Source organism: Mercenaria mercenaria, chromosome 1 (genome assembly GCF_021730395.1).
Source record: "Mercenaria mercenaria strain notata chromosome 1, MADL_Memer_1, whole genome shotgun sequence".
NCBI lineage: Eukaryota > Metazoa > Mollusca > Bivalvia > Venerida > Veneridae > Mercenaria > Mercenaria mercenaria.
The window spans coordinates 109,581,281-109,604,065 of record NC_069361.1 but is presented as its reverse complement, the minus strand read 5'-3'; the positions used below and the strand labels follow the sequence as shown (position 1 = coordinate 109,604,065).

Sequence of the window (22,785 nt, the reverse complement as noted above, 5' to 3'; positions counted from 1 at the left end):
CCAAGATATTTCCGGTAAATATTGGGAGTGTCAGTTTTGGTAATTTATGAAACTGTGAAGACTGGTTTGATTGTATAGAAATGTTACTTACTTCTCTGCCGGAAGTGCTGTCGGTAGTATTTCCTGAACGATCTGCGGTGGTTGCACTGTTCGTACTGTTCCTAGGCTGCTCATATTGTGACAAATCTACGGGATTGAGCAATGGTGGCGGTAAATGGTCTTTCGTCTGTTTTCTCAGTTGTGCCTCCAGGTTCCGGATTCAAATCTTGAGATGCAGCATGTAATCTTCGGTTTCTAGCATCTCAGCTTCATAATCATCTTCATCAGTCTGGGAAAAAATCTTCTCGTTAACATCCTCTATTAACTTCACCTTAGTCTGCAAAACGTTAAGTACTGTATGAAACTGTTCTTCGTCGTCCACTGAAGTCTCTAATTTCTCTAAATGTCTCGAAATAACTGCCTTTTGAGCGTCTCTCATCTTTATTGTACCCCCCGACAACAAAGTTGTAAGGGGGGGTATACTGGTTTCAGGTTGTCTGTCTGTCCGTCTGTCTGTCTGTCCGTCTGTCCGTAGACGCAATCTTGTGCGCACCATCTCTCCTTAACCCCTTGACAGAATTTAATGAAACTTCACACAAGTGATCAGTACCAACAGTAGTTGTGCATGGGGCATGTTAGGTTCTTTTAGAAAAAAAAATTGCAGAGTTATGGGACTTTGTTTTTTTTGTTGCTATACTATATACATAGACACAATCTTGTGCGCACCATCTCTCCTCATCCCCTTGACACAATTTAATGAAACATCACACAAGTGATCAGTACCAACAGTAGTTGTGCATGGGGCATGTTAGGTTCTTTTAGAAAAAAAAATTGCAGAGTTATGGGACTTTGTTTTTTTGTTACTATACTATATACATAGACACGACACAATCTTGTGCGCACCATCTCTCCTCATCCCCTTGACACAATTAATGAAACATCACACAAGGATCAGTACCAACAGTAGTTGTGCATGGGGCATGTTAGGTTCTTTTAGAAAAAAAATTTGCAGAGTTATGGGACTTTGTTTTTTTGTTACTATACTATATACATAGACACAATCTTGTGCGCACCATCTCTCCTCATCCCCTTGACACAATTTAATGAAACTTCACACAAGTGATCAGTAACAACAGTAGTTGTGTATGGGGCATGTTAGGTTCTTTCAGCGACAAAAATTGCAGAGTTATGGGACTTTGTTTCTTGTTAACATACTATGTACATGCAGTCTGCATATGCAATCTTGTGCATGCCTAATCTACCAAACCCTTACACACAATTTAATGAAACTTCACACAAGTGATCAGTACCAACAGTAGTTGTGCATGATGCATGTTACATTCTTTTAGATAAATATTCTGCATAGTTATGGGACTTTGTTTTTTGTTACTATACTGTTTACAGTATTGTCCACATAATTATGCAATCTTGTGTGCGTCAAATTGCAGTGTACTGTGTCAGTGCATGCGGGGGGTACATTCATCACCTTTAGTGATAGCTCTAGTTATCTTAGATAGATCCATTTTTCTCTTTCTTTTGGTCACGGCACCAAAATGTGGGGTTAGAGAGCAATAATTCGCGTTGTGGTTTTATCTGTCTTTATTTACCGGAAGAAAACATGTAATAACGGAAAGTTGACGTCTGATCAGTGACGTTGACATTGAACTCGATCCCGCCGTTATGACGTTGTTGGTATTCGCGCCAAAATAGTTAGGTATGTTTCTCGACAAAAAGAAAAGACTTAACAGTGACCTTCAAACTAAAATGGTTCTGTGCTCAGTAAATGCAGAAAGCTTTGACCTGCAGAGATCAAACTTCATGATTGCCAGTGTTTATTTTTATCAGTGTGTCAAAGGGCAAAGCTACATTTACCTTAAAATAAAAAAGGTTTTTGTTTTTTAGCATGAGGATATTTGGGCCTACAGTGGTCAGACTTCATAGAATGATTGCCTGTTACAAGCAGGTCAGTTTTATGTAGTGTTGTGTTGGTGATCAAGATCACAGTGACCTTCAAACTGAAAACTGTTTCTGCTCATTAAGTGCAGAAGACTTGTGCCTACAGTTTCAAACGTGGGATTATTGTTTGTCAGTAGATGGCCCATGTTATGTTTAAGTGCAGAAGGTCATGGTCAGAGTGACCTTAAGACGGAAAACATTTTCAATCAAAAATGGAATTTTAAGGCTTACAGCTGTTCACCTACATAAGATGATTATTGTTAATTAATGACAATTATTGTCTCTGTGGTCTGTAGGTCAAAGTTAAAGGTCAGAGATTAAGCATGGTTACTAAACAGTAGCTGGAAAATAAGTAGACCTACAGCCATCAAACTTCATAGTTTGTTTATGGTCAGAAGATTTCTGTTGTTGTTAGGTCAAAGGTCAATTTCCAGCATTTAAGATGCTCAGTTCCTCCAACAGGCAATCATGGGGGCCTATATGTATAACAAACAGCTCTTGAACATTTTAATATTAATATAATGTCACAGCTGATTCAGCATTTAGAAGTTACAAAGTGGAAAAGAGAAAATAAATGAAATGCATTGTTAGCTATATAAGATTCAGTAAATAGTATGCTTTTGTTAGCTCACTATGAGAAACATTGATCACCATTCGGTGGATGTCTATCCTTCAGTAAGTCTTAAGACTTTAGCATAACTTTGAATGTTATCTTTTAAAAGTCCATTGATAAGAGAAAACTGGAAGCAAAGCAACTATCTTCAAGAAGGGCAAGAGGTTCAACCCAGCTAACTTTGGGCTCAAATCACTTTTCGATAGGTTTTTAGGTGGACTTTGCAAATCGTGGAACATGCTGTTTACTCCTCTATCTTGAAACTTTTTACAAACAGTGGCATTTTTTATGATCTCTCTTAAGAGAAAATTAAGAAAAATGATCCTGTGTGTCTCAACTAAGATCGTGTACAAAAAGAACAAGATCATACATATACTTGACCTTACAGCCTCCTTCAAAGATACATGTAAATCAGTAATGATAATCTTGAAACATAAACAGACCGTTTGACTACAATATCTTCCACAACTAAAAAAAGACAAGCATACCCTAACCACACAGTCTTTCATGAAACTCACTTAGAATATATAGATCACAATATAAGTTCAATAAGGTCAAAGTAATTGCCCTTAGTTTAGTAAATATGACTATATTTGACTAGATCTGTATTGACACATTTGAGGTCACATTTCTTCAGCCATCTTTACCAAAAAAAGTATCCTTTACTAAGATTTTTGCAAGTTTCCTAAATGGTTATGCCATGAAAAAAACGAATGATGAAGTAGAGATAAGGGATAATTCAACAGATACACAGTTGTTGTTCCCTGCACCTACTCTCAATGCCACCCATTGTTAATAAAAGTCTCAACCATTACCCTGCTAAATTTCTAAAATGGACTAGTCCATCATTCAATTTGGGCAATACCATTTATTATTCGAAGGGGTGTTCACTGAAAATTTACTGACTGAATAGAGAACAGTGCAGACCATAATCAGACTGCACGGATGTGTAGGCTGATCTTGGTCTGCACTGGCCACAAAGGTAAAATTACTTGCAGCCAGCAGGCTAAAGGTTCAAATTCCCTGTAGTGACTGAGTTACTGTCTGGAGAAAAAATTGAAAAATCAACTACAATTACAATAAGGGAGATAAATGAAAAAAAATTATAGTTCTTGTACTCTGCACTTCCTCTAAATTTCCTTCAGTACTTGCAAATATACTGTATGAATAGGATAAAAAAAATGAGATTGTTGGAAAATCATTTTAACTAGATAGTGATGAAAACTTGCAGCCAACACCCAAACAAGCTGACCTCTGCTGTCCTTACGGAAATCTATTTGAGTTATGGTTAGTAGACTGTGCACTTCCTGTTGGTGCAGTCAGTCAATAAAATAAGTTTCCTTCAATTTTCAGTAATATTGTCAACCCTGTTTTAAGCAGTCAGCCAAGGGAGCTTAAGTCAAGTGGAATATATAAGAGAATGTGGGTTGAGAAATTCAGTTGACTGGCTACTTAAGTCAAGTGGAATGTATAAGAGAATGTGGGTTGAGAAATTCAGTTGACTGGCTACTTAAGTCAAGTGGAATGTATAAGAGAATGTCAGTTGAGAAATTCAGTTGACTGGCTACTTAAGTCAAGTGGAATATATAAGAGAATGTCAGTTGAGAAATTCAGCTGACTGGCTGCTTACGGCAAGTGGAATATATAAGAGAATGTCAGTTGAGAAATTCAGCTGACTGGCTACTTAAGTCAAGTGGAATATATAAGAGAATGTCAGTTGAGAAATTCAGCTGACTGACTGCTTAAGGCAAGTGGAATATATAAGAGAACGTCAGTTGAGAAATTCAGCTGACTGGCTGCTTACGGCAAGTGGAATATAAAAGAGAACATCAGTTGAGAAATTCAGCTGACTGGCTGCTTAAGTCAAGTGGAGTATATAAGAGAACGTCAGTTGAGAAGGAATATATAAGAGAATGTCAGTTGAGAAATTCAGCTGACTGGCTGCTTACGGCAAGTGGAATATATAAGAGAACGTCAGTTGAGAAATTCAGCAGACTGGCTACTTAAGTCAAGTGGAGTATATAAGAGAACGTCAGTTGAGAAGGAATATATAAGAAAATGTCAGTTGAGAAATTCAGCTGACTGGCTGCTTACGGCAAGTGGAGTATATAAGAGAACGTCAGTTGAGAAGGAATATATAAGAGAATGTCAGTAAAGAAATTCAGCTGACTGGCTGCTTACGGCAAGTGGAATATATAAGAGAACGTCAGTTGAGAAATTCAGCAGACTGGCTGCTTAAGTCAAGTGGAGTATATAAGAGAACGTCAGTTGAGAAGGAATATATAAGAGAATGTCAGTTGAGAAATACAGCTGACTGGCTGCTTAAGTCAAGTGACTGCTTAATACAGGTGGTTGCTAAGACAGGTTTAACTAGTTTCAAAATTATTTTCTGGACAGAGCAGTTTATACTTTCTATCTCGTTAGCCTAGTGGTAGAGTGTCCGCTTCGAGTGCTCAGCATTAAGAGGATAGTACTAGGAATGGTCAGCCTGGTGTCAGTATAATGTGACTGAGTGGGGTATCATGCCACGTGTCTACGGCGTGATATTCCAGTAAGGCAGCACTATAAAGTTGGGCATTGTGCTCACTGCTACAAGTAGACACTGTCATTTATATGACTGAAAAATTGTTGAAAAAGACGTTAAACCCGAACTTACACACACACTCTTATCTAACCTGAGAGGGCAGATGGACTATATTTATGTCTCTCCCGCAACTGGGGGAGACATATTGTTTTTGCCCTGTCTGTCCGTCCATCCGTCTGTATGTCACACTTCATTTCCAATCAATATCTGGAGAAGCATTTGACCTAGAATCTTCAAACTTCATGGCAGGGCTTATTTAGTAGAGGACCCCTATCACTTTTGGGGTCACTTCATCAAAGGTCAAGGTCACAGGGACCTGAACATGGAAAACCATTTCCTATTAATAACTTGAGAACCACTTGACCCAGAATGTTGAAACTTCATAACATGATTGATCATGCAGAGTAGATGACCCCTATTGATTTTAGGATAACTGTGTTAAAGGTCAAGGTCACAGGAGACTGAACAAGGAAAAATATTTCCGGTCAGTAACTTGAGAACCACTTGACTCAGAGTATTGAAACTTTATAGGATGATTGTTCATGCAGAGTAGATGAACCCTATTAATTTTGGGGTCACTCTGTTAAAGATCAAGGTCACAGGGGCCAGAACATGAAAAACCATTTCCAATCAATAACTTGAGAACCACTTGACGCAAAATGTTGAAACTTCATAGGATGATTGGACATGCAGAGTAGCTGACCCCTATTGATTTTGAGGTCACTCCGTTAAAGGTCAAGGTCACGGGCCTGAACATGGAAAACCGTTTCCGGTCAGTAACTTGAGAACCGCCTGATCAAGAATGTTGAAACTTCATAGGATGATTGGTCATTCAGGAGATGACCTCTATTGATTTTAGGGTCACTCTATTTAACATCAAGGTCACAGGGGCCTGAACATGGAAAACCATTTACAGTCAGTAACTTGAGAACCACTTGACCCAGATTGTTGAAACATATTAGGATGATTGGACATGCAGATTAGATGACACCTATTGTTTTTGGGGTCACTCTGTTAAAGGTCAAGGTCACAGGGGCCTGAACATTGAAAACCATTTCCGGTCAGTTACTTGAGAACCACTTGACGCAGAATGTTGAAACTTCATAGGATGATTGGACATGCAGAGTAGATGACCCGTATTGATTTTAGGATAACTGTGTTAAAGGTCAAGGTCACAGGAGCCTGAACAAGGAAAAACATTTCCGGTCAGTAACTTGAGAACCACTTGACTCAGAGTATTGAAACTTCATAGGATGATTGTTCATGCAGAGTAGATGAACCCTATTAATTTTGGGGTCACTCTGTTAAAGATCAAGGTCACAGGGGCCTGAACATGAAAAACCATTTCCAATCAATAACTTGAGAACCACTTGACCCAAAATGTTGAAACTTCATAGGATGATTGGACATGCAGAGTAGCTGACCCCTATTGATTTTGGGGTCACTTCGTTAAAGGTCAAGGTCACAGGGGCCTGAACATGGAAAACCGTTTCCGGTCAGTAACTTGAGAACCGCCTGATCAAGAATGTTGAAACTTCATAGGATGATTGGTCATTCAGGAGATGACCCCTATTGATTTTAGGGTCACTCTATTTAAGGTCAAGGTCACAGGGGCCTGAACATGGAAAACCATTTACAGTCAGTAACTTGAGAACCACTTGACCCAGATTGTTGAAACGTATTAGGATGATTGGACATGCAGATTAGATGACACCTATTGTTTTTGGGGTCACTCTGTTAAAGGTCAAGGTCACAGGGGCCTGAACATTGAAAACCATTTCCGGTCAGTTACTTGAGAACCACTTGACGCAGAATGTTGAAACTTCATAGGATGATTGGACATGCAGAGTAGATGACCCGTATTGATTTTTGGGTCACTCTGTTGAAGGTCAAGGTCGCATGTGGATAGAAAATAGAAATCCATTTCCAGTTTATAACTTCAGAACCATTTGACTTAAAGCCTTCAAACTTCATAGGGAATTACAGAGTAGGTGACCCCTATTGTTTTGGGGGGTCACTCCATTAAAGATCAAGGTCACAGGGGGCTGAACATGGAAAACTCTTTCTAATCAATAACTTGAGAACCACTTGACCCAGAATGTTGAAACTTATTAGGATAATTGGACATGCAGAGTAGATGACCCATATTGATTTTGGGGTCACTTCATCAAAGGTCAGGTCACAGGATCCCAAACATGGAAAACAGTATCTGATTCATAACTTGAGAACCACTAGGCCCAGAATGTTGAAACTTAGTGGGATGATTGGACATGCCAAGTAGGTGATCCCTATTGCAGCCAACCATCAGTGTCTCTTTGACTTTCGCTCTTGTCCCCTATTGACTTCTTGCATATACGACTATGCATTGGGGGAGACATGCGCTTTTTTACAAAAGCATCTTCTGGTTAAACTTAAACATTATGACTGACTAATTTCTGGACAAAAAAAGGTCAGACAGACCAACAGAAGGATAGATATATATCTCTCAGACATTCAGTAGAGGACACACAAAAAAAACTGAGACTAAAATTTCCAGTCATATTGTTATAGTCATGTTTCCCCAACACAATCTGACCCAATCAACATGATAATACAGTCAGTAGAATACTCTGTATGGTTCATGTTTTCCATTTGCACAATTTAAGTTTAATTACCTCTTAAATATCATTTAAAGGATTCAGTTCAGCTGTATGTGAAAAAATAAGAGAAGTAACTTTCTAACAGGTACACAAGTACCAACCATATATTAAAGTTCACATTCCGGTACTGTGACTTTGAGTGTTTAATTGATATGACTTTATGCATGACATGTATGCTTTTGGATTAAATAGTAGAGAAAAATGAAAAAAAAAGTCCTTAGAGAGTTTCCAAATTTAAGACAATTTGCTAATTGATATTAAAATGACGGAGTGTTTGTCTTTTTCAATTAAAGAGAATGATTTAAATCATCTTCTAACATTTCACTGCTTGTTAATAATAATACTACGTATTAAATTTGCATAACTTTTTGTATTTAGGATTAGACTTCAGTTTGTATTTGACAAAATATTTACTTTTAAAATAATTGTTGGTTTTTAAAAAGAAAGTGCACTTAGTTTAAAATACAAGATTGGATTAATCTATAAAGATAATATCTGACTTAAAACTTGAAAATCCACCTTTAAAATCTAATTTCTACATTGCATGCAGATAATTGGGTGAAGTGCCATTATGACAGATTTCAAGTTTTGACAAATATTTGTATAATTGCATTTCTGGCCTATAATTATTTCTTCCCTAGTGGCATGTCCAATCAGTGACAGTATTTGGCTAATACTCTACCCGTATCAGTGTCATAATTGCTATATAAAGATATAATAATCAAAATTATAAAAACCTGCTACAGTTTTGTGATAGAGTCAGTTTCTGTTATGATATTTCATGTTTTCGAATGAATAAAACGGACATTTATATAAAAACAAAAATATTGTGATGAATTTAAGAAAAGGGTGGATATAGTTTCAAGTAAATGATATAAAAGCATATAATACTGCGTTATTTACTCAAGACATATTAAATTATAGTTAACATTACGTGGTAACATAGTTGAAGATAAATTACATAGGATTTATTTATATTGATCAATATTATTCAGAAGAAAAGCTTAATTAAGTAGCTAGGAAATAAACAATATCTATACAGGTGGTGATTCTTTCAAATATGGCTAATAAGACTGATTCAAAGGAAGTGAATTTGGTGTCTTCCTCGATCATGCTTGTGAACAATCCTGTATCGGAGAACATGGCATCGTATTACCCAGAATCCTCAAGTATGACGCAGGCGTCTACTAGCACAGCATCGCGTAGTGAAGATTACACATACATCTATCAAGAAAGCATGGGTCCTTTTTCATACGGCACATATTACCCTTACTCATACTCAAGCATGGATTACGTAGGGACATCAGCTCGGAACTGTAGATGCGAAACTATACCACCACAGGATACATTTTTACATCAGATCTTGATGGGCAAAGGATATAAAAATGATAGACTTTATGTTACTCCTAAGCCAATCATTAAACAAGAGATAGATTATGGGAGCTACGGATGTTGCTATGGTTACCAAATGGGATATGGCTATCCTGTTTATCACCATTGATAAATCATTGACGATGTTCTTTGGGTATGTTGTTGTTATTGTTGTTTCCCCCAAGATCTCCTTTTTCTCACAGATTCTTTGCCATAGAATGTTACAAAGTTCTTGCAGTTCTAGTTGCCTGTGTATTTGTCAGAAGTGGTAAAATTTGCTGCCAGTTCTTGTGGGTCTGTCATTATGCCTTTGGTGAATAGTGTAAAAAGTATGAAATATTACAACTGGGGATTCCAGTACTTTTGATTTGAAAGTTCCAAATTGTGCAATTTATCATACTTACAGTATGAAAGTTATGATTTTATGCTTTTTAGAGAACTTTCTTCCAAATATATACTAATACGCAATTATTACGTGACCCGTTTGGTTAATAATTGGTTTAACTACAGACACTGATGAATAATCTTCATGAACAATATTATCGAAGCCAACTACATCGGTTTGCTCAATTAATGACTTCACTTAAGTACAAAACATAGACATCTTTTGTTGAATTTTTGTTGAGAGTATAATTATTCTTTCGAAATATTATCTTAACTGTGAATCTGTCGCAATTCAATATTTGGATAAGAAATTTAAACTTATTTGATGTAAAAGCCTGTGAAGTGTAGTAGACGATAGATAAAATTGTAAATTTTTAATAATTATAAGGGATAAAACTTGATAATAATCTGAACAGTTTATTTTGGCACTTGCCTTAAATTGTTATTTTTGCTATAACACTATAAATAGAGAAAATCGCATGATTTCTTTTGCGCATTTCGTAACGGGCTTGAATTAAGGAAAAAGGCTATCACTAGATAAGATCTTATACGCTTTCATAATAAAAGTTTGACTAATTGTAGCAATTTTGTATCAAAAAGGGTAATTTTCTCTAGGGGGTAATGCACTGCCCGAAACGAGGAATTCTGTTTTTGTCATTTTAACAGTAATTACTTTTAAGTAGGTTTGTCTATTCGAGAGTAAAGTATAACATTACAAAATAGCGAGACAACCTTCCTGTCCTGATTTTACAAGTGATTTTGCCTAAATTTCAAACTTATTGGGAGCCATTCTTTGCCAGTTAATTTTTTCCACAAAAATTAACTAAGCCTTAACATTTATTGTGGTCTGAACCATTGAAAATGTTGTATACTTGAAAAGGACACTATAAATGTGGTGTAACAGTAATAATTTGATAAGTGAAGTGCTTTTTTTTTTTTAGCTCATGGTGAGCTTTTGTGAATGCTCAATGTCTGTCGTGTGTTGTCCGTCTGTCATTTTCTCTAAAATCTTCTTGAAAACCACTGGACAGATTTACACCAAACTTCACAGGAATGATCCTGGGTAGGCCCCCTTTCAAAATGTTTAAAAGAATTGAATTCCACACAGAACTATGGGAACTGAAAGGAAAATCTTCTTGTCCAAAATCCCAAGGTGTAGAGCTTTGATATTTGGCATGTGACATTTAATGGTCGTCTTCGAAAATTATTCAAATTATGCCCCTGGGGTGAAAAGAGGCCCTGTCCTGGGGGTCCCAAGTTTTACATAGACTTATATAGGAAAATTCTTTAAAAAATCTTCTTGTCTGAAAGTTCAAGGCATAGGCCTTTGATATTTGGTATGTAGTGTTGTGTAGCATATATATACTGATAATGTAGTCTTCATGTCTGGTCCATAACTTTGACATGCATGGTCCGATTTCAAAATAATTTGACACAAATAATAAGCATGGATAGACGATATGTTATGCGCAAAAACTAGGTCCCAATGTCTAAGGTCAAGGTCACACTTAGAGGCCAAAGGTCACATACAAGAATGACTGTCATCAGGGCATTTCTTCTTCGTGCATGGAAGGATTTTGATGTAAACTGGCTCATTTGTACTCCATCATGAGAAAGAATGTCATGCACAAGAACCAGGTCCCTAGTTTAGAATTACCTCCCTTTGTTGTTACTATAAATAGCTTATATTGTAACTTTTTAGCTCACCTGTCACAAAGTGACAAGGTGAGCTTTTGTGATCGCGCGGTGTCCGTCGTCCGTCCGTGCGTCCGTCCGTAAACTTTTGCTTGTGACCACTCTAGAGGTCACATTTTTCATGGGATCTTTATGAAAGTTGGTCAGAATGTTCATCTTGATGATATCTAGGTCAAGTTCGAAACTGGGTCACGTGCCGTCAAAAACTAGGTCAGTAGGTCTAAAAATAGAAAAACCTTGTGACCTCTCTAGAGGCCATAATTTTCAATGGATCTTCATGAAAATTGGTCAGAATGTTCATCTTGATGATATCTAGGTCAAGTTCGAAACTGGGTCACGTGCGGTCAAAAACTAGGTCAGTAGGTCTAAAAATAGAAAAACCTTGTGACCTCTCTAGAGGCCATATATTTCACAAGATCTTCATGAAAGTTGGTCAGAACGTTCACCTTGATGATATCTAGGTCAAGTTCGAAACTGGGTCACGTGCCTTCAAAAACTAGGTCAGTAGGTCAAATAATAGAAAAACCTTGTGACCTCTTTAAAGGCCATATTTTTCATGGGATCTGTATGAAAGTTGGTCTGAATGTTCATCTTGATGATTTCTAGGTCAAGTTCGAAACTGGGTCACGTGCCATCAAAAACTAGGTCAGTAGGTCTAAAAATAGAAAATCCTTGTGACCTTTCTATGGCCATATATTTCACAAGATCTTCATGAAAATTGGTCAGAACGTTCACCTTGATGATATCTAGGTCAAGTTCGAAACTGGGTCACATGCCATCAAAAACTAGGTCAGTAGGTCAAATAATAGAAAAACCTTGTGACCTCTCTAAAGGCCATATTTTTCATGGGATCTGTGTGAAAGTTGGTCTGAATGGTCATCTTGATGATATCTAGGTCAAGTTTGAAACTGGGTCACGTGCGGTTAAAAACTAGGTCAGTAGGTCTAAAAATAGAAAAACCTTGTGACCTCTCTAGAGGCCATATATTTCATGAAATCTTCATGAAATTTGTCAGAATGTTCACCTTGATGATATCTAAATCAGTTTGAAAGTGGGGTCACGTGCCATCAAAAACTAGGTCAGTAGGTCAAATAATAGAGAAACCTTGTGACCTAACTAGAGGCCATATTTTCATGGGATCTGTATGAAGTTGGTCTGAATGTTCATCTTGATGATATCTAGGTCAGATTTGAAGTTGGTCACGTGCCGTCAAAAACTAGGTCAGTAGGTCAAATAATAGAAAAACCTTGTGACCTTTCTACAGGCCATATTTTTCAATGGATCTTCATGAAAGTTGGTCTGAATGTTCATCTTGATGATATCTAGGTCAAATTCGAAACAGGGTCATGTGCGGTCAAAAACTAGGTCAGTAGGTCTAAAAATAGAAAAACCTTGAGACCTCTCTAGAGGCCATACTTGTGAATGGATATTCATAAAAATTGGTCAGAATGTTCACCTTGATGATATCTAAGTCAAGTTCGAAAGTGGGTCACGTGCCTTCAAAAAGTAGGTCAGTAGGTCAAATAATGAAAAAACGTTGTGACCTCTCTAAAGGCCATATTTTTCATGGGATCTGTATGAAAGTTGGTCTGAATGTTTATCTTGATGATATCTAGGTCAAGTTTGAAACTGGGTCAACTACGATCAAAAACTAGGTCAGTAGGTCTTGAAATAGAAAAACCTTGTGACCTCTCTAGAGGCCATACCCTTGAATGGATCTTCATGAAAATTGGTCAGAATGTTCACCTTGATGATATCTAGGTCAAGTTTGAAACCGGGTCACGTGCCTTAAAAAAGGTCAAATAATAGAAAAACCTTGTGACCTCTCTAGAGACCATATTTTTCAATGGATCTTCATGAAAATTGGTCAGAATTTTTATCTTTATAATATCTAGGTCAAGTTCAAAACTGGGTCACATGAGCTCAAAAACTAGGTCACTATGTCAAATAATAGAAAAAACGACGTCATACTCAAAACTGGATCATGTGGGAAGAGGTGAGCGATTCAGGACCATCATGGTCCTCTTGTTTATTACTGGTTGTAGGGAAAAATCAAGACCACTTTTCTGTAGTACAACATGCATGTTACATCCAATTTTGAGATGTATTTTGACCTATCTCTACCTGGAAAGGATTTTTGTGTGGACTTAGAATTTTTTATGCCCCCAAAGGGAGGCATATAGTTTTTGAACAGTCTGCCGGTCTGTCAGTCTGTCCGCAATTTTCGTGTCCGGTCCATATCTTTGTCATCGATGGATGGATTTTCAAATACTTTGGCATGAATGTGTACCACAGTAAGACGACGTGTCGCACGCAAGACTCAGGTCGTAGCTCAAAGGTCAAGGTCACACTTAGACGTTAAAGGTCATTTTTCATGATAGTTGGGCGTGTCCGGTCCATATCTTTGTCATCCATGGATGGATTTTCAAATAACTTGGCATGAATGTGTACCACAGTAAGATGACATGTCGCGCGCAAGACCCAGGTCCGTAGCTCAAAGGTCAAGGTCACACTTAGACGTTAAAGGTCATTTTTCGTGATAGTTTGGCGTGTCCGGTCCATATCTTTGTCATTCATGCATGGATTTTAAAATTATTGGGCATGAATGTGTACAACAGTAAGACGACATGTCGCGCGCAAGACCCAGGTCTGTAGCTCAAAAGTCAAGGTCACACTTAGATGTTAAAGGTCATATTTCATGATAGTGCATTGATGGGCGTGTCCGGTCCATATCTTTGTCATTCATGCATGGATTTTAAGATAACTACGCATGAATGTGTGGCACAGTAAGACGACATGTCGCGCACAAGACCCAGGTCCGTAGGTCAAAGGTCCTAAACTCTAACATCGGCCATAACTATTCATTCAAAGTGCCATCGGGGGCATGTGTCATCCTATGGAGACAGCTCTTGTTTTTTTTTAAAGATTAACTTTCTCATGTTGCGGGGGGCTTCCGTGTCCTGTGACACATTTCTAGTTTCTTAAGGTACAGCCGTGAAATTTTGATGACATGTACAGTTTTGCATACTGATCTTAAAACTGACTTTCAGTGACCATAAAATTTAATGTGACCTACTGAACTACTTTCTTAATATTTTAGCATCAATTTGACATTTGAAACATGTTCACACAACTGGGAAAAGATTTTAATGCTTACTTACATTTGACTTTTTTACCTGATCTCTTACACTTGTCAATGTAGCTCATATTACTCAGGTGAGTGATCCAGGGTCCTCATGACTCTCTTGTTTATAAAAAAAGAATTCTGATAATGTACTACATAATGTACTTGAAAAGGAAATAAAAGTTTGCAAATTGAATGCATGGAAAAATTTATCCTTGTGAAGTTTTATGCAAACCAAGAGTCCATACTCCATAAAACAAAAACAAAGTAAAGATTTTTTTTTTTTAATTTTGAATCTTAAAAATAATGACAGGAAAAAAAGCAAGTTGCAGCACATGCCTTATAGCAACTGTTAAATTGTACGTGTCATGTATCACAAAACAGACTGTAACAAGAACAGTTCGGTACAAGTAGTGAAATAACTACCCGATTACCTGTTGTCATATTGTATCAGATTACTCCTCAAACCTTTAAAATAAACTTAAAACCTTTAGAATAGAACATCAAAGAATGCTCTTCCTTTATATTCTAGTTTCCTGTGATCCTTATGAAAACTTGTTGCTTCATATTATTAATTATGTGTCACATACCCAGTGTATGAAGTGAATGTCATTATTAAATCTTTGTTAAATTAATTTTAGTCTACTGACATAATTTTTAAGAAGTTGATCTTGATTAGTAACCTAGTTTCTAAGACTGAAAGGCCTTGGCCTGAGCATTATTTTCACAGGCATGGTTTTTTGTATTAATAACTTCAAAATGGGTTACATTATACCTGTAAATAAAGGTCAAAATGCACAAAGGCTTAATATCTACTATTCAGCAATTTTATGATAATATCGTAGCGTTCTCATAGACTTCTTATATGCCCCTGCACATTCATACTCCCCTGGATAGCAAGTAAGTAAGTAAAGACTTTATTCAATGAGGCTACAGTTTGGTTTCACGATCTTCCATGTAGGACTCAGAAGTCCTTTTATTTGTTAATTTAATGATTCCAGTATTTAATAGCTCATTATTTTGCAAAAGTTTATGTTTGTTTGTTTACAAATGTTTCGCTTTATGTGGTTGTAAGATTTGAAAATTTATTTTGAATCTAGGAAGAACACTTCATTTCTTTTTCTGTAGAATTTCCACATCTGTTTGTCTTACTGAATTACCAGTTGTACTAATTTTGTAATTTAAGACATCTGTGGTCAGGTTATTAATGTTACTGACTTCCATTGCCTCTCACTGATGTGGGTTCAAAACCTTGCTTTGGGTGTAGAAATCTTTCCTGCGAGGAAGCTCTGCCTGGGTGCCCACTCATGCCTGAAATAATGCCCAGGGAACGCATGGGGTCTTCCTCCAAAGAAAGTTGCCACATGACCTTAAATTGTGTCGGTGTGACATAAGACTGTATAAAAGAGTTAGTAAAAGAAAAAATCAGTACTTTCACATTCGGCTCTTCCTTTTTGATTTTAGTTCAATTTTTGTATCATTTCAGGGTTCATTTCCTAGAACAGATTACAGTTTCAAGGTGTATCTACCTGCCACAAGACAGATTGAAGACAGTAAAATAGAAGATTAATCTTGATGATCTCACATAGAAATCTCATCATGAAAAAAGCAATTTATCATTATTTAATATTGACTCATCTTTTCTTACTAATGTGAAAGTGCATTTACATTAGAGACTTGTTAACAACTTTTTTGATAAGATTTTGTTTTCTTTTTACCACTGTTGATAAAAATTGTTTTTATAGTGTATTAAGAAGAGACTTTCAGTATAGCTTTATACTGGTATAATTGTATTTCCAGCAACATCTATTTAGAGTATGTTTTGAAACAGTCAAAAGAAAAAGCATTGTCATAGATTTTGAATAGTATCAGTAATGTATTCTTCGTGGAAAGTCAGACTCTAGTACATAAGGAATAATAAAATTTTCAATATATTTGTGGTTTAATAGTCTTAATTGACATGCATTTGTTAAAATTGTAGGTAACAGAAAGAAAAAAAAGGTGTTTTAGATGGGACTAATAATGTGCTATGTAATAGACAAAAGAACTTTTCTCTTCAGGATTATAGGTCTTTAAAACCAGTATATTACTTCAATAGCATTGATAAATGTGATTATTTAAGCTTTTTATGTTTGAAATATTATATTCATTTACTCCTATTAAATGAGAACTTTTTCTGGAGAGGTCGTGCTAAACCAATTTCTTTTTTTTCTTTCTTTGTGTGGTTTAACATTGCACCAACACAATTATAGGTCATATGGCGACTTTCCGGCTTCGCTGGTGGAGGAAGACCCTAGGTGCACCTCCATGCATTACATCACGAGCAGGCACCTGGATAGAACCACCAACCTTCCGTAAGCCAGCTGGATGGCTTCCTCACATGAAGAATTCAACGCCCTGAGTGAAGCTCGAACCCACCGGTGAGGGGTTCGAGTCTCATTTGGGGCATTGAATCTTCACGCGAGGAAGCCATCCAGCTGGCTTAGGAAGGAAGATGGTTCTACCTAGGTGGCAGCTCATGATGAAATAGTGCATGGAAGGGCACCTGGGTTTTTGCTCCACCATGAAAGCTTGGATGTCACCATATGACCTATAATTGAGTCGATGCAATGTTAAACCCAACAAAAAAATTAAATCTGAGCCGAAGTGATTAATCAAAATATTCTCCAGAACTCTTTAAGTACATGAAGCATTTTCATTAAATATTAATACTATTTCCTATAAACTCATAATGAGAACAAATCTGCCAAAAACAATATTACTGTTCAGGATTATGTCTCTTCCGTCCCCCCCCCCCCCCCCATCCATATTGTTTTTGCCCTGTCCATACTTGCGTCACACTTCATTTCCAGTCAATAACTGGAGAACCATTTGACCTAGAACCTGCAAACTTCATAGGATGGTAGGGCTTATGGAGTAGACAGCTGCTATTGTTTTTGGGATCACTCCATCAAAGGTCAAGGTCACAGGGGCCTGAACATGGAAAACCATTTCCGATCAATAACTTGAGAACCACTTGACCCAGAATGTTGAAACTTCATAGGATGATTGGTCATGCAGAGTAGATGACCCCTATTGTTTTTGGGGTCACTTTGTTAAAGGTCAAGGTCACAGGGGCCGGAACATGGAAAGTCATTTCTGATCAATAACTTGAGAAACACTACCCAGAATGTTGAAATTTCATAGGGTGATCGGGCATGCAGAGTAGATGGCCCCTATTGATTTTGGGGTCACTCTATTAAAGGTCAAGGTCACAGCAGACAGAACATGGAAATCCATTTTCGGTCAGTAATTTGAGAACTATTTAACCTAGAACCTTCAAACTTCATAGGGTGATAGGACTTACAGAGTAGATGACCCCTATTGTTTTTTTGCTCACTCCATCAAAGGTCAAGGTCACAATGGGCTGAACATAGAGAACTCTTTCCAATCAATAAAATGAGAACCACTTGACCCAGAATGTTGAAACTTAATAGGATGATTGGACATACAGAGTTGATGACCCCTATTGATTTTGGGGTCACTCTGTTAAATGTCAAGGTCAAAGGAACTTGAACATGGAAAGTCATTTCTGATCAATAACTTGAGAACCACTTGACCCAGAATGTTGAAACTTCATAGGGTGATTGGACATGCAGAGTAAATGACCCCTATTGTTCTTGGGGTCTCTGTTAAAGGTCAAGGTCACAGGGGCTTGAACATGGAAAACAATTTCCAATCAATAACTTGAGAACCTCTTGACCAAGAATGTTGAAACTTCATAGAATGATTGGACATGCAGAATATATGACCGTTATTGATTTTGGGGTCACTTTAATAAGGGTCAAGGTCACAGCAGACAGAACATGGAAATCCATTTCCTGTCAATAGCTTGATAACTATTTGACCTAGAACCTTCAGACTTCATAGGGTGATAGGACTTAAAGAGTAGATGACCCTTAATGTCTTTGGGGTCACTCCATTGAAGGTCAAGGCCACAGAGGGCTGAACGTAAAAAACTTTCCAATCAATAACTTGAGAACCACTTGACCCAGAATTGAAACTTATTAGGATGACTGGACATGCAGGATAGATGACCACTACTGATTTTGGGGTCACTCGATCAAAGGTCAAGGTCACAGGGGCCTGAACATAGAAAACTCCAGTTAATAACTTGAGAACCACCAGGCCCAAAATGTTGAAACTTCATTGGATGATTGGTCATTCAGAGTAGATGACCCCTATTGTTTTTGGGGTCACTTTGTAAAAGGTCAAGGTCACAGGGCCGGAACATGGTATGATTGGACATGCCAAGTAGATGATCCCTATTGCAGTCAACCATCAGTGTCTCTTTGACTTTCGCTCCTGTCCCCTATTGACTTCTTGCCTATACGACTATGCACTGGGGGAGACGTGCTTTTTTACAAAAGCATCTTCTAGTTTGTTTCTTTTTAAATTTTAGTACTCTTATGAATTTCCAAACCATATAAATTTTAAATTACCAGTCATAATATAGAATTCACATTGTAGCTGCCTATCCTAAACAAATGTACATCTGCCACATTCACAACTTATCATGCACTTCTGCTAATTTACAATGAATTCCTACCTTTTGTGAAACCTTTTTATTTTGTTAGCACAAACCTACATGGTTATGGCAAAAATGGCTATTCAGTGGGGATATGTGTTCGTGGATTTAACATTTTGAAAGTAAAATTAGATGGAATTATACTTATTAATTGGAATTCAATTTTGTGGATTAACTCGAACACGAAATCCACAAAAACTACTTCCTCACAAATGTTAACGATTTGTTTGAATTATAATATGACATTTGAAGTATCATATTTTCTCATCTTTTAACTTCTCATATTTGTACATATTCTACATTTAATTTAAATGTTGTGGTACTTTACTTACTATTTTGTGCTATTTTTATGCCCCCCAAAGGGAGGCATATTAGTTTTCAACTGTCCGTCCATTCGTTTGTTAGTTCGTTCGTCACAACGTTAACTTTTTGCATGAAGGCACTTTACTCGCGAACCACTGCACCCAGGACCTTCAAACTTCACATGCTGATAGTACTTATTGAGTACACCACCCCTACTGACTTTGGGGTCACCAGGTCAAAGGTCACAGGGGCCAACATTAACTTTTTGCATTCAGGCACTTTACTCGCGAACCACTGCACCCAGGACCTTCAAACTTCACTTGCTGATAGTACTTGTTGAGTACACCACCCTACTGACTTTGGGGTCACTAGGTCAGAGGTCAAGGTCACAGGGGCTAACGTTAACTTTTTGCATTCAGGCACTTTACTCGCGAACCACTGCACCCAGGACCTTCAAACTTCACTTGCTGATAGTACTTAATGAGTACACCACTCCTACTGACTTTGGGGTCACCAGGTCAAAGGCCAAGGTGCTGCGGGGACAATTTGTCACCATTAGTGACAGCTCTTGTTATGTCTCCCCTAGGACACATATTGTTTTTGCCCTGTCCGTCCGTCCGTACGTCACACTTCATTTCCGAGCAATAACTGGAGAACCATTTGACCTAGAACCTTCAAACTTCTTAGGGTTGTAGGGCTGCTGGAGTAGACGACCCCTATTGTTTTTGGGGTCACTCCGTCAAAGGTCAAGGTCACAGGGGCCTGAACATTGAAAACCATTTCCTATCAATAACTAGAGAACCACTTGACCCAGAATGTGGAAACTTCATAGGATGATTGATCATGAAGAGTAGATGACCCCTATTGATTTTGGGGTCACTCCGTCAAAGGTCAAGGTCACAGGGGCCTGAACATTGAAAACCATTTCCGATCAATAACTAGAGAACCACTTGACCCAGAATGTTGAAACTTCATAGGATGATTGGTCATGAAGAGTAGATGACCCATATCGATCTTGGGGTCACTTTGTCAAAGGTCAAGGTCACAGGGGCCTGAACATTGAAAACCATTTCCGATCAATAACCAGAGAACCACTTGACCCAGAATATTGAAACTTCATAGGATGATTGGTCATGAAGAGAAGATGTCCCCTATTGATTTTGGGGTCACTCCGTCAAAGGTCAAGGTCACAGGGGCCTGAACATTGAAAACCATTTCTGATCAATAACTAGAGAACCACTTGACCCAGAATGTTGAAACTGCATAGGATGATTGGTCATGAAGAGTAGATGTCCCCTATTGATTTTGGGGTCACCCTGTCAAAGGTCAAGGTCACAGGGGCCTGAACATTGAAAACCATTTCTGATCAATAACTAGAGAACCACTTGACCCAGAATGTTGAAACTTCATAGGATGATTGGTCATGAAGAGTAGATGACCCCTATCTATCTTGGGGTCACTCCGTCAAAGGTCAAGGTCACAGGGGCCTGAACATTGAAAACCATTTCCGATCAATAACCAGAGAACCACTTGACCCAGAATGTTGAAACTTCATAGGATGATTGGTCATGAAGAGAAGATGTCCCCTATTGATTTTGGGGTCACTCCGTCAAAGGTCAAGGTCACAGGGGCCTGAACATTGAAAACCATTTCCGATCAATAACTAGAGAACCACTTGACCCAGAATGTTGAAACTGCATAGGATGATTGGTCATGAAGAGTAGATGTCCCCTATTGATTTTGGGGTCACTCTGTCAAAGGTCAAGGTCACAGGGGCCAGAACATTGAAAACCATTTCCGATCAATAACTAGAGAACCACTTGACCCAGAATGTTGAAACTTCATAGGATGATTGGTCATGAAGAGTAGATGACCCCTATTGATTTTGGGGTCACTCCGTCAAAGGTCAAGGTCACAGGGGCCTGAACATTGAAAACCATTTCCAGTCAGTAACTTGAGAACCACTTGACCCAGAATGTTGAAACTTAATAGGATGATTGGTCATGCAGAGTAGATGACCCCTTACAATATTGGGGTCACTCTGTGAAAGGTCAAGGTCACAGGGGCCTGAACATTGAAAACCATTTCCGGTCAGTAACTTGAGAACCACTTGACCCAGAATGATGAAACTTCATAGGATGATTGGTCATGCAGAGTAGATGACCCCTAACGATTTTAGGGTCACTCTGTTAAAGGTCAAGGCCACAGGGGCCTGAACATGGAAAACCATTTCCAATCAATAACTTGAGAACCTCTCGACCCAGAATGTTGAAACTTCATAGGATGATTGTTCATGCAGAGTAAATGACCCCTATTGTTTTTGGGGTCAGTCTATTAAAGGTCAAGGTCACAGTGGCCTGTTCATGTAAAATCATTTTTTGGAAATAACTTGAGAACCACTTGACCTACAATGTTGAAACTTAATAGGATGATTGGACATGCAGAGTAGATGACCCCTATTCTATTTTGAGGTCATCTGATCAAAGGTCAAGGTCACAGGAGCCTGAACAGTGACTTGAGAACCAATAGGCCAAGAGTGTTGAAATTTAACGGGATGACTGTACATGCCAAGTAGATGATCCCTATTGCAGCCAACCATCAGTGTCTCTTTGACTTTCGCTCCTGACCCCTATTGATTTCTTGCATATAGGACTTTGCATTGGGGGAGACATGCGCTTTTTTACAAAAGCATTTTCTAGTTTCTTTTAAAATATTTAAATTATTTGTGTTTGCCTATGCTAATAAATCCTGAATAGTCTTTGGTTTATAAAGTTTATGTTACGTATCCACATAACAACACATTCAGCTTGATCTTTGACATTGTTTTGCATGTTGCTTATTTTCTAAATAATTCTTTACAAGGTTTTAACCCTTACCCTGCTAAATTTCTATAATGAACTTGTCCATCTTTCAATTTGGACAATACCATTTACTGTTTAAAAGGTTGCTAAACAAAAATATACTGACTGAACAGTGAACAGTGCAGATCTTGATTAGACTGCACGAATGTGCAGGCTGATAATGATCTACACTCGTCGCAAAGACAGAATCAATCCTTTCCAGCATGATCAGGGTTGAATATAGAAATTAGATGTAAAATGAGCTGTTTCAAAGTCTGTTTTCTATTATAGCCATCATTTTAAATGACTTATATGCGGGTATTATAAACAAAACTTCAGATACTGAAAAAGCAGATTTACACATTCACTGACATTCATTACATTGAGGACAGTTGTAAACTGTAAAGGCAATTTTATTGAATAAAATTTAATTTATAGATGTTGATGTTTTTTTACTCAATAGTGCATAAGTGAATGAAGTTCTCAAGGGTGAGCTACAGTACATGTATCTGCCTTTTTTGTCTGACAACAACTTTCTAGCATAGTTGAGATCACCTTTCTTTTAGCAAAAAGAAATAGTAAACAGGACTGATCTTGATTTCATGCTTTTGACTGCCAGAATTTCCCTATATAACTGTTGTAAAAGGCGATTTAAGGCAATAGAATGTAG

The 22,785-nt window shown here is 37.7% G+C and overlaps 1 protein-coding gene across 1 annotated transcript in view; it reads left to right on the top strand.

The window, feature by feature from the left end:
• LOC123526825 (DNA polymerase epsilon subunit 2-like) overlaps positions 1–22,552 on the top strand; it is a 73,500-nt gene extending 50,948 nt beyond the window's left edge. The window contains exon 15 of the mRNA XM_053520336.1: positions 15,892–22,552. Within this exon, the coding sequence (XP_053376311.1) occupies positions 15,892–15,975 (84 nt within the window). The 3' untranslated portion in view covers positions 15,976–22,552. The remainder of the gene's footprint in view (positions 1–15,891) is intronic.
• Positions 22,553–22,785: the final 233 nt, after the last annotated feature.